The 16,807-nt window shown below is 44.4% G+C and overlaps 1 protein-coding gene across 6 annotated transcripts in view; it reads left to right on the forward strand.

The window, feature by feature from the left end:
* Positions 1 to 16,807, forward strand: part of DNAH9 (dynein axonemal heavy chain 9) — a 392,191-nt gene that overhangs the window by 325,436 nt on the left and 49,948 nt on the right. For all 6 annotated transcript variants that reach the window (XM_030534286.1, XM_030534283.1, XM_030534284.1 and 3 more), the window contains 2 exons: positions 8,976 to 9,124; positions 16,216 to 16,343. In XM_030534286.1, the coding sequence (XP_030390146.1) occupies positions 8,976 to 9,124; positions 16,216 to 16,343 (277 nt within the window). The remainder of the gene's footprint in view (positions 1 to 8,975; positions 9,125 to 16,215; positions 16,344 to 16,807) is intronic.

A 16,807-nucleotide genomic window follows, 5' to 3' on the forward strand; every position in this document is an offset into this window, starting at 1 on the left:
GTTGTGCTCTCATTTGGGGGTGGAAGGTGAGGAGACTGTTTAATGGTGTGCTCAAGAACGCAGAGCTGATTCAGAAAATGTGTTCACATTATTTAACCTTAATATATGAATCTCACACAATCTTCTTCTAAAAGATTTTTGTTAATGGCCCTAAATGAATCATCTCTAACTGCAGTGCAATGTACCCACTCCACTTAATCAGGACCCTCTTAATCAGGAAACCCATTTCATCAGGATGACTGCCAGGGAAACTAATCATACGTAATAGCAGCTTAAATAAAACTGTATGAAGAGCAGACATATATGGTCAAAAATTGAGTGATATCAAACAGGAATTGTGCAGCTTTTTGTACATAAATGGTCCTTTATTCCTAAATCTTTAGAGAAGCTTTCCCTCTTCACAATGAATTCTCCAGCACTGAATGAAAAAAACACCCACAGAATCTGAGATGACCAGATTGAGCTGTATGGAACCTCTTGTTGAACAGACATGATTTCATTATAATACCTCTGCTTTATTATACATGAAAAATAAAGCACAGCTGCAGCAGAATACTTCACAATTATTATTGTTTGTGTGAGTGCCTTGCTGTTTACAAAATCAAATCAAACAGAAAACTCTCCTATTTTCTTATTAATGGATTTGTGTTACTACTTTGAATAGGCAGCAGTCTCACTACAGTTACTATGAATGGCTGTGGGATACTATCTATCATAATTACTCAAGTTTTGCTTCACAAACTGTATATTCAAGAAGAGAAACAAGAACAGGCTGTGACTTCCACAGCAATTGTCCCTTTCATCCTAGCATGCTCTGGTTTTACACATCAGTCCCTGTCTGTAATGCTTAAGAATAAATAACTCTAGCAGAATCAAACAATATAATTCATTGTAACTGTTACTAGTTACTAAATTGTTTATAGCTGATATTCCTTAGATGCTGGAGTAAACAGATGTCTTATAGATTGGTTTAATGGTGGAAAAAATAAAACACATGTCATACTGGTTCTAAAAGTTGTAGTTATAAACTACACCTCTTCCCTCATATAACGTGACCCGATATAACATAAATTCGGATATAACGTGGTAAAGTAGTGCTCCGCGGAGGGGAGGCTGTGCACTCCGGCAGATCAAAGCAAGTTCAATATAATGCGGTTTCACCTATAACACGGTAAGATTTTTTGGCTCCCGAGGACAATGTTATATCGGGGTAGAGGTGTATGTAATGCAGGCAAATAGGCAAACGTTAGGCGGACAACGCAGAACAGATGTTCCTGGAAAAACTAAAGGTGTTTCACTCATCAGGACTTGTTCCATGTATATTGTTCTTGTCTTCCAACTTCTGGCATTTCTGTAAGACATTAGTCTTTTACTGAAAAGATTGTTGAATAGCTTTATACAGCTACACAATCGTATATATGTGTATATATAGATTGAGGTCCACATTGTAACTTGCTCTGTGCAGGAACTAGATCTCTGTTTGTGCTTGTACTCCAAGATCTTGACTGAGGCCTTTGGGAGATTCCACAGTCAAATTCTAATCCATCCTTTTCTCACCATTGCTCACAACTTTCTCAAACTCCTTTTGGGCTGGATTTTCCTGCCTTGTCTCATCCCAAGTGTAACTTTTTTTCTTGAAAGCTTAACATCAGCTAAACTGTTTCCGAGTTTATGTGAATAGGTATTATGTTTTACTAGTCTTCCCCTGTTCATTCCAACTGAAATATTTGTACTCACATTACTAAAAAATGGCTGAACCTAGAAATATGAAGTTTAGCTTCTGGTGACAGTACTCCTTGATGATAAGGAAAAAGAATCCAAGGTGGAAGAAATCAATTGAGTATTTGTACAGTTCTGGGCATGTAAAATTGACATGTTAATGTAAATGCATTAGAACATGTTATACTTACCATGGAGCTGTTTTAGAGCACTGGCCATGCAAAATAAGGATAATTCATGATGCCTTCACTAAAGACTTCCATATTATAGATGCTTGACTGTAGGCCTGCCTAAAATAACCAAGGACATTACATACAAAATGAACATGAAGCCAGTGTACTGCTAATGCCCAACATTTTCCAACCTGGATACCCAAAATTAGGCTCCTTAATCCACACTTAGTAGCTAGGTAGAAGTGACCTGACTTCCAGAGGCTGAGACACCCTACTCTCATGGAAGTCAGCCATGTGTTTTCTAGAGAAGCCGTTCCTCTCTCCTCAAGGTAAACACTCTGCATACTCAGTATGAGAGCACCCAAGAGCTACCTAACTGCTCCAGAAAGGATCCAGTCCTCACCTGGCTCTCACATCTGCATCCCTACACCATCTAGATCAACCACTGAGAACTACACTTCTCATGTATTTCTCTTTATATCTGCGTTTGCTGAAAAGATTGCACAATGTTTGAGTGGGGATTATTTGTATTCCACAACAAATGGGCAGTTTTGTGCTTCCCATTACATCCACGATTACTAAGTATTGGAGGTATTTGTGTTATTTGTCTGTGCATCTAACTGCCTGCTCTTTTGTTCAAGCATTTACCCACCTGGATCTGACTCTTGGTATGTGCATGTGCGTCTGGAATCTTTTTGCCAGCTGTACCCGCTGGGGCTGCATCTGCGCCCAGCATGCCCTCCTTGTCTGTACAGAGTTAAACTTCAGGACTATTTTGTAATACCTTGAGAAGTATGTCTTAATTGTTCCCAATCAACTTCAAAGAGAGTGGTACTATACACTTTCTGAATAAATCAAACCTTAATGCAAAGGAAAAATCATATAAATTTTAAACATGGTAAATAGTATTTCTAATACTATGAATGATTTTTAAGCAAAAGTTATTAGACAGTAAATCTACTCATGTTCCTCATACAGACTTTCACTGCTGTTACATATATTCACATATAAAGTTCTAGCATCTATACTTCTGTACTTCAACACACATCAAAACACATTCCCATATGATCTTCTCTCAGAGATGATTTCTCAGTCTTTGTGGTGTGGTCAGAATATGTCATGTGTGTCACCTGGACTCTTCAGTCCTTTCAAACACTTCAAAAACTTGTCAGCAAACACACAGTCTGGGAATCTCCCCAGCTAGTGGCATTCTAGCCCTTGGGCTTAGAGCTGCTGGTCCCCTCAGTTGCTGGAGAAATAGAAATCTGTTGCCTGTATTCAAAGTGGTGCAGGGATTGGGCTTGTAAAATATCCATTCCCTGTATCTCTAAAAGGCTCTTGGTCTGGGGCCCTATATTTTCCTCATTAGTCTAGCTAGGTCAGGTAAGAATTTACAGACCCTCACCTCATAGCTCTGGCCCATTCTCTTTAGCTTAGACAGGACCCCATTTTAAAGCAGTTCTATAGTAACTTGATATCTTTCTTTGATGAGACTACAAGTTTGGTTGATGAAGGTAATAGTGTTGATGCAATATACTTAGACTTGTATAAGACATTTGATTAAAAAACTAGAACAATATAACCTTAATATTGGAGATATTAAATGGATTAAAAACTGGCTAACTATCAGGTCTCACAATGTAATTTTAAACTGGGAATCTTTACTGTGCAGGTGTGTTTCTAGCAGGGTCCTGCACAGTTGGCCGTACTCCATTTAATGTTTTTTATCAAGGACTTGGAAAAGAACATAAAATCATAACCGATTATGTTTGCAGATGAACAGAAGTTGGGAGAGTTGTAAATAATGAAGATGAAAGGTCACTAATACAGACCAGTCTGGATTGCTTGATAAGCTAGACTACAGCAAACAACATAGGTTTTAATATTGCTAATTGTAAACGTGTACATGTAGGACCAAAGGATGTAGCCATACTTACAAGATGCTAGACTCTATCCTGGGAAGCTATGATTCTGAAAACAATTTGAGGTCATGATGGATAATCAGCTGAACATGAGCTCCCAGTGTGATGCTGTGACCCCAAGAGCTAATGCTATCCTGGAATTCCAAACAGGGACATCTTGAATAGGAGTAGACAGGTTATTTACCTGTGTATGTGACACTGGTGTGATCACTGCTGTCCACAATTCAAGAGTTACAAGAGTGATTAAAGGATTAGAAAAACACACCTATCTATGTCTTCTTCCCTCTGCTTGTCTCTCTTTTTTGGGGAGAAACAAAGTAAAATGCTGCAGTGGAAAGTGCTGATTAAGATAATTTTATCAGCAAATCAAAAAACACTAAGGATGTACCTGTCAAAGTGCCTCTGAAAGTGAAGACATTTCTGCTTTGGTGGACAGACCCTCAAAACATCACCTATCCCATCAAAGACTCTGGTGGTGGATACCTCCACACTGAGCTGAGGTGAACACTTGGACTGTCTCCAGACACTGGGCATGTGGCTCTGAGCAGAGTCTCTGTTATACGTGAATGGCCCTGAACTCTAGTACATGTATCTAGCTTGCAAGGCCTTTTTGCCTCTCCTTCATGGCACCACGACTCAAATCCTGATGGTCAGTGCAACAGATATGCACTATAGAAACAGGCAAGGGAGAGTGAGATCATCCCTCTTATATCAGGAAACAGAATAAATTGAGACTGATACATCCTTCCTCAGATCAGCCTAATTGTTCTCCATCTTCCAAGTATCCAGACCGATTTGTAGATCGACTACATAGAAAGAACTCCATCACTCATGCCTCATATCTGAAAGATTCAGTTCTAGATCAGGTATTCCTAAAATGGGGAGTTCCCTCAATAGACCTGTTTGCTAGTGATGAGAACTTGAAGTGTCCAGTGTTCTGCTCCTAAGGAAGAATAAGCTGAGAATCTATGGCAGATGCATTTCTGATTTGGTGTAAAGAGAACCTGCTTTATGCCTTTCCTCCCATTCTGCTGATTCCCAATGTCCTCAGAAAGATACATCGGGATAAGCCCAGGGGATGATGATGGTTCCAGCCAGGGTTCACCAGTTCTGGTACTGCAACGTGATGCACCTGTCCATCAGACCACCTCTTCCACTTACGAACCTACCGGAAATCATTTTGCAGAGCCAAGTTCTACTGTGGCATCCAGTCCTGGCAACTCTGTATGTGACCATATGGAGGTTGGCTGACGAAGCTGCGTGGACACTAGGTTTTGATCCAGAGCAGATAAGCCTCTCTACTAGAATATGTAAAGCTATGTGGAAGAATTTCTTGATGTGATCTATTCAGAGACACATTCAGCCTTTCGGCTGTTCAGTTCCAGCTATCCTGGACTACTTGTCATCCTTGGAGTCCTCTCCTGACTAGCTCTATCAGATGTCAACTGTTGAAGGTCATTTGATTTTTTTTTCCCCATCCCACTTTAAAAGGATTTTTAATGGGCTGGTGTCGTAGGACATGCCGACCCTGCAACGATCTCCGCTGGCCAAGTGTGGAATCACAGATATGTTCTTCCTCAGTTTCCTTCTTTAAGAATCCCTAGTAACTCCACAAACAGGGCTAGAGATGTGGCTTAGCCCTCCAGCCAAGTCACAAACTTAACCCCTTCCGAGGTAGCAGAAGTCGAACTAGAGGGTCCCAACAAACGAAAAAGTTTCTCTGCTGTCTTTTCTGGGTTAGAGCACTGGGCCCCAGACTGGTTTCTGTGGAGTGCCTGGCTTCCTGCTGACCCTGACTCAGACCTTCCATATGGCCTGCCCACTCCTTGTGGTTCCACACCCCAGACAGAGCTCTCTCCACTCTTTTGTGAGGCCTGGGGGTCCATTCATCTCTCACCTGACCCTCCTTTGTTCCTGCCCCCTCAGGCTGGGAAGTAGCTAATTAAGCCACAGGTGAGGGTGGCTCCCCCTCCTCTTAAAGGAATGAGTCACCCTGTGACAGCTGAACTTATGTTACATTCCCTACCTGTGACTTGAATGCGGTGGTCCTGTCTTTGATGGACCCTCCCTTTGAACCCATGTCATTACATTCATTATATCACTGCTCTGTTAAAACAGCCATCACCTCAGCTCACCTGGTGAGCAAATTTCAGGCTTTGAGGGCAAGCCATCCATGCACTGTGTTTCATAAAGACAGGGTTACTCTCAGGACACATCCAGTGTTTTTACCAAAAATGGTTTTGAATATTTATATACTCACCGGTGTTTTTCCCTAAACTTCATTACTCTCTGCAGAGGTTAAACTCCACCCACTAGATTTTCTTAGAACTATGTCCTTTTATCTTTCCAGTACAAAGCGATTTCGTAATTCAGCCAGACTCTTTATGGCTTTTGGCTTTTGGTGAGAAGTCTAAAGGGCAAGCTGTTTCTCTGAAAGACTCTCTAAGTGGGTTGCAAACTGCATTAAGCTTTCCCACTCCATTAAATAAACTACCTATTCCCTCCTGAGTTAGGGCACACTCTATTTGGGCTCAGTCAATAGCTGTAGCTTGTTTCAGGGAAATCCCTATTTCTGAGACTTGTGGGGCAGCTACTTGGGTTTCTCTTCATACGTTTACCAACTGCTACTCCCCTGTGGCAGCTTCTAGATCAGATGCCCAGTGTGGCGGGGCTGGTTCTATAGTCATTATTGAGACAGAACTCCAATCACCCATCTCCTTGAGGGCTACTGCTAGTCACCCATCTGTAGTGGGAGACGTGTGAACAAATGCTTTTAGAAGCAAAGGTTACTTACCTTACAGTAACTGAAATTCTTCGAGATGCTTGTGTCCACACAGATCCCATAGCCCATCCTCCTAGCCTACTGCTTTGGAGTCCTTAGCTGGATATTCTATATTAATGAAGAAGCTAAGGGGCTTTGGAGGTTGTTCCATTCTTTATATCCTCATGGTACGGGACATGCTGGTGTATAGGGGGGAGGGATAGCTCAGTGGTTTGATCATTGGCCTGCTAAACCAAGGGTTGTGAGTTCAGTTCTTGAGGGGGCCACTTAGGTATCTGGGGTAAAAATCTGTCTGGGGATTGGTCCTGCTTTGAGCAGGGGGTTGGATTAGATGACCTCCTGAGGTCCTTTCCAATCCTGATATTCTATGATCACCAGCAGGTCCTAGGCTCACACATACAGAACCACAGACCTATGGTGAGATTCATGTGGGCAAAGGCATCTCAAAGAACTCATACAGTAAGGTAAGACACCTTTCTTTGTTGTCCCACTGTAAATATTTTAGAGGAGCTTTTAGCCTTCAGGAGTGGGAATCTCTGTGATGCATCTTCAGAAAAGAAATGGAAATTATTTTAACTGTTGTCTGAAAGTAAATATCATAACAGATCACTACTTCCCTTCCTCCCCACAGAGTCCAGATTTCTGTACCTTCTCTTCCCTCATTATTTTATTATCCAATTTTATTTGCACATATGGGAGCAATTTCACTACTGACTTGGCAAGGCAGTTGGGATAGTGGGAGGACCCTGGCTTCCATTACAAGGCCGGGAAGAGACGGACTAGCTGAAACCAATGGCTTTAGAACTCTGAACATGGGGAATTCCTACCAGGAGTGGAGAACATCACTTCTAGACAGGCTAAGTTCAATTGTCCCACCCACATTCCCTAGGTAACTACTGCAGGCAACACTGAGACAAAGAATGACCCCATTTAAATGGCTTAGAAGTTATGTGATCATGTTCCTTTCAAGCACTTTTTCTGGGTGTTTCTTGCTAAAATTAGCCTCATATATCAGAAATGGGAACTGTACCCCAACAAGGGGCATGGACTAATAAGATGCAGTTTCTTCTACAACCAGGATCTAAAAGGCAAGCCCATTGGGTGTATGTCAGCCTGGCCTAAAAAGCAACAGTGTCACATACAAATTGTGTATTTGTGTGTGATGCTGTCCTGATGTCTCCAGCTTTGTGTTGCCATCTGCTATCATATGCATGTCTTTGCGTCCTGCCCTTCATCATTACTGAAATGAAATGAGCCCCATTGGTTTGAAACAGAAACTTGTCCTTCTTCTTCACTGTGGACTGCCTATTGCCCTGAGAGGGAAGTGCGAAGTATAATTATTACTAGGGAACCACAGAGTTCTTCACAGAGTTTGAGGAGGAAACAGCTGTAGTTTCAAGAGGCTGGTTAATGTCATTGACCTGAGATAGGGGAGAAAATAAGTGGCAGCTGAAAATATTAACTTTGTAAAGGACTCCAGAAAATAGGGATTCTATTTGACTTCCTGTTCTGTCATTCTGTATGTCCTATATTGTTTTGATAAAAGCAGCTAATCAGATATTGAAACCATGGAGATGTTCCAGGTGGAAGTAGAAATTGATGGAGGCTGGTAATTTCTTTGATGTCATCTTGTTTATTTACAAGGAATTTATGAAGTCCTGCTTCTCTGAACCCAGGAGCAGAAGGAATTAGGAACAAAAGGAGCAGTTTCTCAATGTACAGCCCCAAGCCTTCTTAGCCAGCAGACCCAAAGGCTTCAGTTTTTTCCCAGGGTCACAGTGTGCTCGGCTACTGCTTGGCTTTTTTGCTTTTTTATCTCTCAGTCTTTCTCTGTTCTGTGTGTCCTTAGTTTCTGTCTGTTCTACCTACCTTCCACCCCACAAAATACAAAACCCCTTCCTCCACTCCACCTGAACGCCTGAGTGAGTTCACAAACCCCTTTTGTCTCAAATGGGGGGCTTCTGATTAACTAATCCTGACAGTTAATCGATTGTGTGTTCACATCCAGTTTGAAAGAGGTTTGTGATCCAGGCAGTCACCAGAACCCGCCAGCATATCACTTCTCACCACAACACCCCTAAAATGCCCTTGCTATGGCTGGTTATCTCGTATTTTCTCTCATTCTGTTTGTTTGTATATGTCACACTGGGGCTTCAAAAATACATCTACTGAAATAGCAATTCCTAATGGTAAGCTACAAGTCCTGATTAGGATTCTGTATTTTACATTCAGTTTATTGTGAGGTTTCTTATTTCTCTGAGTTTGCAAGATACAATAAATACACTTAATAGATTGTGCATCAGTTTAGAAATATACTATCTGCCCTGGGTATTTCTGGCTTTTCTAAATATTAACAGTCTTGCAATGTTTTTCTGGCAGAGATTTTGTTGAAGAAAAGCTGGGAAGTAAATATGTGGTAGGAAGATCTCTGGATTTTGCAACATCATTTGAGGAGTCAGGACCTGCAACCCCAATGTTCTTTATCCTGTCCCCAGGGGTTGACCCTCTGAAGGATGTGGAGAAACAAGGTAAGTAAATCAAGTCTCTGAACAATCCACAGCATCATGGTTTGTTATCGTCTATGTCGTTATCCTGGCATGAATCTCCTGGGTTTGCTCTTGGCTCCTCATGGATAACAGAGCAACTTGTTAAAAATAGATAATGCCCAGAGTGTGCTTTACAGAGTTTTGTGAATTTTCACCTAAAGTTTAAGTTAAACTTCTCTCTTCTGTGTATTGCCTAGAATACCAACACTCTTCACACTGCTGTAGTTTCTGACTTTGTCTCTTATACAACTTATAACCCACATCAGAGGTTTTTAGTATGCTATCAGCTAGCTATAAATAGCAACCACTTTCCTATAACATTTTCCCCCAAAGACTAGCAGAATTTCCAGTATTTGACCTCTCCCTCACTCTGCGGTGTGAGCACCTTGGCCAGTGCTATCTGCTGACCACAGAGTAGAAGGGGTTTTTAGAAGGGTGCTGCATTTGGTAAAGCACTGCTTTCAGGGACATACTGAGGGTATGTCTACATCTACAATTTTGCAGCGCTGGTTGTTACAACTGTATTAGTACGGCTGTATAGGGCCAGCGCTGCAGAGTGGCCACACTTACAGCAACCAGTGCTGCAAGTGGTGTTAGATGTGGCCACACTGCAGCGCTGTTGGGCGGCTTCAAGGGGGGTTCGGGGAACGCGAGAGCAAACCGGGGAAGGAGACCAGCTTCGCCGCGGTTTGCTCTCGCGTCCCCCGAACCCCCCTGCAAACCGCAGGGAAGGAGACCTGCTTGCACGGGGGTTCGGGGAACGCGAGAGCAAACCGGGGAAGGAGACCAGCTTCGCCATGGTTTGCTCTTGCGTTCCCCGAACCCCCCTGCAAACCGCAGGGAAGGAGACCTGCTTGCTCGGGGATTCGGGGAACGCGAGAGCAAACCGCAGGGAAGGAGACCTGCTTGCTCGGGGATTCGGGGAAGCGAGAGCAAACCGCAGGGAGGGAGACCTGCTTGCACGGGGGTTCGGGGAACGCGAGAGCAAACCGGGGAAGGAGACCAGCTTTGCCGCGGTTTGCTCTCGCGTTCCCCGAACCCCCCTGCAAACCGCAGGGAAGGAGACCTGCTTGCACGGGGGTTCGGGGAACGCGAGAGCAAACCGGGGAAGGAGACCAGCTTCGCCGCGGTTTGCTCTCGCGTTCCCCGAACCCCCCTGCAAACCGCAGGGAAGGAGACCTGCTTGCTTGGGGATTCGGGGAACGCGAGAGCAAACCGCAGGGAAGGAGACCTGCTTGCACGGGGGTTCGGGGAACGCGAGAGCAAACCGCAGGGAAGGAGACCTGCTTGCTCGGGGGTTTGGGGAACGCGAGAGCAAACCGGGGAAGGAGACCTGCTTGATTACCAGAGGCTTCCTCAGGTATGCTGGGATACCTGCTTATTCCACGGAGGTCAAGAAAAGCGCTGGTAAGTGTCTATACTTGATTACCAGCGCTGGATCACCAGCGCTGGATCCTCTACACCCGAGACAAAACGGGAGTACGGCCAGCGCTGCAAACAGGGAGTTGCAGCGCTGGTGATGCCCTGCAGATGTGTACACCTCCTAAGTTGCAGCGCTGTAACCCTCTCACCAGCGCTGCAACTTTGTGATGTAGACAAGCCCTCAATTGCTGTTGTCAATACATGTTCTATCAAAGCTGCTAACTATTCAGGATTCTCATTGAAGGGCTAAGCTCCATAGTGTGAGCTTCAGGAACACCCCTAACCCTTACAGTTTCTTTCCCCTTGAAGGTAGTGATAATGAGATAGAGTCTGAACCCAGCTCCCTGCAGGACCTTTCTTTGCACCTCCAGATCACTGTAGCCAGTTCCTTCTTGACTGCCGTTGGCAAAGAGGCTCGTTTTGTCACACTGCATCTCGCAGATCCATAGATTCCAAGGCCAGAAGGGACCACTGTGATCATCTAGTCTGATCCCCTGTATAACACAGGCCAGAGAACGACCCCGGAAAAATTGCTAGAGCAGAGATTTTTAGAAAAACATCCAATCTTGATTTTAAAATTGTCAATGATGGGAATTTACCAGAATCCTTGGTGAATTGTTCCAGTGGTTAATTGCTTGTTCCCCAAGTAATTATAATCTGTGATCAAGTCACCCCTTAACCTTCTCTTTGTTAAGCAAAATAGATTGAGATCTTTGAGTCTGTCACAATAAGGCAGGTTTTCTAATCCTTTAATCATTCTCATGGCTCATCTCTGAACCCTCTCCGATTTATCAGCATTCTGAATTGTGGGCAAACAGGACACAGGATTCCAGCAGTGGTCACACCAGTGCCAAATACAGAGCTAAAAGAACCTCTCTGCTCTTACTTGTGGTTCCTCTGTTTATGCATCCCAGGATCACATTAACCCCTTTGGCCACAGCATCACATGGAAGCTCATAGAAGCTGATTATCCACCATGGACCCAAATCTTTTCCAGATTCACTGCTTCCCAGGATAGAGATCCCCCCACCCCCCGGTCCTGTAAGTATGGTTACATCCTTTGTTCATTGGCCGCTGCTCCAGCTCTTCTCAGGAGCCCAGTCATGTTCATCCAATAAGCTTTCCCCTCCTCTAACCTGACTTCAGGCCTCACCAGTTCAGGGGGGCTTTGGCTCCTAGGTGTGCGAGGTGGAATATTCAAAAAACCCATCAGCTATTTAGTGGTCTGTATTGCAAAGCCAATGTGTTTCCATTCCATCCTTAGTGGGTCACTGTCCACACCAACACAGCTGATAGCCTCAGCAGAAAATCCAGGCACCACAAAGACAGTGAAATTGAACTAGCCTGTCTCCCTAGAGGTGGTCCCTTAGTGCCAGAGCTAAGACTGATGTGCAGGGAGTGGGCTCCCTCTGCTTCTGTCTGCAATGCACCCTTTTTTGTGTATGGAGAGAGTGACTTTAGTTTCCAGGGCTGTCTTCCCAGCCCCTCTCACCAGCACTAAAGTCAAATGAATGTCTGTCAAGAATGTTAATAAGATGCAGAAAGAAAATGGCTGCCTGGAATGCAGCATGAGGTACATGATTGGCCTCTGCTCTCATTGCACTGGGAGAGGAAAGGGCCCTCTGGGCATAGATTATTAGGGTTGGAAGGGACCTCAAGAAATCATCTAGTCCAACCCCCTGCTCAAAGCAGGACCAATCCCCAAATTGCCCCCTCAAGAATTGAACTCACAAACCTGGGTTTAGCAGGCCAATGCTCAGACCACTGAGCTATACCTCCCCTCTGCTTCAAGCTGGTGGTGTGATTGCCAGCTCCAGGAGACATACCCATACTACCTCCCTCAGAGTATGTGTGCTAAGACTAGAGGTATAGCCATGGTGCTGCAACCACTGTTCATTTTGCTCATGCCTCAATGGTATCACTTTTATTTTTAGCACACTAGTCCAATCAGAGCTAGCATGGGTATGTCTCTTCGAGGTAGAAATTACATTCCTGGTGTAGACCTACCCGTGGTGTATTGCATGGCAACCAGGAGTCTGCGCTTACATGCCCTACAGATTTCTGTACATTTTATTCCGTTTCTTTCCTGTCATCAAGTCTCATTAATACTGAATTACATGAAAGTGGAGCTTGCCATACCCCAGAGAGAGCCCTGTCCTTTATATGATTTTTCTCAAAAGATAAGGCAGTAGCTGGAAAATGAGAAATTGTTGCTGTACTTTTATAGTTCTGCAGGGGAAATTGTCTTCATTATGTTCTGTTCTTGCACTGGAAGTCAGGCACTGTGACCTACGACATGAGTGGTTTAATTGGGATTGCAAAGGACTCATGTAATTGAGAACCTGGTTTTCGTCAGCCATCAAAGTTTATGCATGGAAAAAAAGTGAAAAAAATGAAACAAAACAAAGCCATTATTTCCATGCAGTTACACCAGTCTTAAACCTGGCCCACTGGGACTTCGGTTCAATCTCTCTATTCAATATTTTGTGTGTCCTCCATGAGCTTTTACTGCAGACTAAAATCTCTCCGAAATTCAGGCTAGATATTTGCAAATGGAAGAGAGCTCCTTCCAGATGCCCTCCTTTCCTGAGTCCTGTCCTAGTCCCACCACTCTCTACCCCGACACTGCAACAAGTTTCTAACTCTAAGTCCAGATGCTTTCCCAGTTCTCTATCCACAGGATCCCGAGTGCACATTCTCCTCTTCTGTCTGAGCTGGGAGATTCTAAAGCCTGCTGGAAAGGAAGGCTGGCATTGTAGTGATGGGGCTGGCATGTGGCTCAGGAGGTGGGGCTCAGTTCCTTGCTCTACTGCAGACTCCCTGAGTGATGCTGGCCAAATTGCCCAAGCTGTCTGTGCCTGAGCTCCCCACCTGTAAAGTGGAAGTAATAATGTTACTTATGATTATTAATCCTATTTATTGTGGTAGCACCAAAGGACCAGCCGAGAACACGGCCTCATTGTGCTATTCGCAACATAGACACAAAGCAGTAGATGGTCCTTGCCCCACAGAGCCAACTGTCTCCATAGACCAGATGGACACAGAATGGGGGATGAGGTAGCATACACTAGCAGAGTGAATGATGGGATGGTGGCAAACATCATGTTGGTACCATGGTTTTTTTCCGTGTGTTTGTGTTTACATCAGCTGAGCTGACTTGAAAGGAAAGTAAAGGGCGCTGGGACATCCAAGGGAACAGGATGGGTGGGGAGCAGAGGGTAAGATGGCCAGGTGTGGAGAGAGGCTGAGGTGAAGAAAATGTGAGGCAGGATTGGAGAAAACAGCCAATCAGCACTGCGCAGAGAAAAGCTCGTCAAAAATGTTGAGAATTGGGCCAGACTTCAGCTGTTTTTGCAGCAGCCTTGCATGCTCTAGTCTCTATCTGGATCCTCTCTGTTGTTTTTTTCTCTTTCTCCAAGGCCATGTGGTGGGGGAGGGAGATGTCCCTATACAACTCTAGATCCATCAGGTACTAGAAGGAGGGATGGCCCCAATAGGGCCCAGTTTTACCTTCCTTCCCCCCAGTGCACCAGTACCTGCTTTAGCTACATCTGCAGCTGTGCCATTGTTGCCTGCTCAGACTGAGAGTCTTTAAGGCAGAGATTGTCTCTGAGATATTTGTATGTAACCTTTTTGCCAGACAGGTGCCTTGTGAGATTTCCAACAGTACCTAGGAACCTCACTCCCATGGTGTTCCTGTCCATGCAGGATATAGGAGGTTTCCCCCAGGTCACACAGAAAGCCTATGGCAGATCAGGAACTTGAACCTAAGTCGCCCCACTCATAGGCTAGCATGCTAACCATTAGACCATCCTTCCTCTCTGTAGCTCCCCAGCCTATAGAAATTATCACAGGCCCCATCAGGGCCTGAAACAACCACATCCTGCAGGGCCTTGGTTATAAGTTATTGCTATTATATGGTAATACAACAGCTATTGGACTAGTCACAGTTCAGGGCAACTGCACCTGTGATCCACCAAGGGTACTTCTTTCAGGCTCCCAGCTCCCAGCCCCAGCCATCCCCTCTTGTGAGTGGAGATCCATGTCTCTCCTTCCTGATGGGTTTTTCCAGGCTGCACAGTTCCATGCCTGCATTGTGATATCTCCAGCAAGCCAGACTGTCTAACCAGGCCAGCATGTATGCTCTTCTCTCCCTGATGGCTATGAAAGCTGTAATTGGCAGCAGTTACAGGTTCCCACACAGCCCTTTGTAAACAAGCACATTTATTCTTGAGGTGAAAGCATTGCAGAGAAAATACATAAAACACAATAAAAGTCCCTATACACATACTAAAAGCTTGCCAGAGGACACTCATCAGTCTTATGGGGATTCAGTAAGCTAAAGCCCTTCCAGCCCTTCCCAGGAAGAACTGGACCCCCCCCCACCCTCTTGGACAGAAGGTCCTGTCCATTTGCTGGATATGAAAGCAGGCCCTGAGTTAGTTTAAATTCAGGCTATTTATCCAAAAGTCTTTTCTTTGTTTGTTGGTTTCCAGAGAATGCAGTTTGAACTACTTCATGTGAACTTTTCCATGTGGGGGTAGTTCTCTGGAGGCGTGTGAATCTGCCTAATCACCTTCCATGATGCTTAGTTCCTGGAGGAGCTGTGGTCACCCTCCTCCATGGGATTACATACAATCCTTGACCCACAATGATACATAAACTAATGCAGTGAGCTCTCCCAAAGATACTGCAGGAAATTGCCATCTCTGTCACAGATGATGTAAACTTTGTATCACAGTCAGCGAGAACCACTCCCACAAACAGCTCTGACAGTTTGGGTAGAAACAGAGCCTAACAGGATTTCTGCTATGCGAGGGACAAAGTAAACAATGCGATTCTTCAGTGGAGTTTGAAGGAATGTTATGTCTCCTCCATGTCAGGAGTTCACTGTGATGCATTCTGTTTTCTCTTCTGTAAATTGCCAATGGTAAGTTCTTTGGTTACTACTGGCAATTTAAGCCATATTGGTATTGCAAACTGCTGTGGGATTTGGTGGCTAGCGCTCCTTTAGGAAATGTATTTCTATCCTCTTCAGAGGGGGGAGTGGTACAAGGACACAGCCAGTAGATAGCAGGATTCCTTCCTCCTGAGCACTGCCAGGAAGGACTGGCTGTTATGAGGGAACTAGAGATGGAAATGACCTAAGGGCACAAAGCACCAGAACAGATTTCAACCAACCATTTCCAAAATGTAAGGGCATCTCAGTTTCCTTTTCCAGAGTGACTGTATTTCTAAATACCTTGCTAACTATGGTGTGGATTGGCAGGATAAATTTCACCACTGAATGACATCTGGTTTAAAGCCTGTTTAATCAGCTGGAAATGACTTTAATTTCATGTAATTTAAAAATGCATCCCCACACAAGGTTATGGGGGAATAATATTCTTTAAACAAAGGCACTTTGTGGCCCTGTACCTCTGTGTTGATGTCGTGCTGCAATTGGAAATAATTAGGAAGCAGCCAATGCTGTTTTCAATGCCTAGGCAAGGAGTGCGTTAGAAATAAGATAATTACAAGAAATGTGGTAGCTGTTTTGTGAAGGAGTTTTGATAAGCATGAGCTCTGCCTTATTATTACTGTTTGAGATCAGCAATGCTGCATGAGCTGTTCTGGTAAAGAGTGCTGAAAGTTTTCCTTTCTCCTTATAGGCAAGAAACTTGGTTACACATTTAACAACAGGAATTTCCACAATGTTTCCCTTGGACAAGGTCAAGAGGTAGTAGCAGAGCAAGCTCTAGACATGGCTGCAAAGGAGGGTCACTGGGTTATCCTTCAGGTAAGGTAACTTTAAAAATAACACCTCTGAGTCCCCTGTTACAAAATTGACCAAATAAATAGGAACACTGGAAGTGAATTCCATTGAATAGAGAGACATGGTGGGTGAGGTAATAGCTTTTATTGGACCAGCTTCTGTTGGTGAGAGACAAGCTTTCGAGCTATGGCTGCAGCACTGCAAATTTCCATCAGATGGCAGATGAGAGGTGGCCTGTGGGAATTGAGCTTCCTACACTATCCCAAACGTGGCCTGATGCCCACATGCTATCAGCCACACCTTCAGCTTCAAGTGTTGGCAGTTTCAGCAGCAGTGAAATGGGCATGAAGGTTCAAGTCCCTTTGCTGTCATGGAGTATCCTCTCCAGGCCAGAGGCACATCTGTGGGGATTCCTTTGCGGGAAGTTTGTGCTGCGTCTGCCCATGCTTTACCTGCTCTGTGCGCAGATGGTGGCAGCAGCAGAGGCA

The sequence above is a fragment of the Gopherus evgoodei genome, chromosome 15, assembly GCF_007399415.2.
Source record: "Gopherus evgoodei ecotype Sinaloan lineage chromosome 15, rGopEvg1_v1.p, whole genome shotgun sequence".
NCBI lineage: Eukaryota > Metazoa > Chordata > Testudines > Testudinidae > Gopherus > Gopherus evgoodei.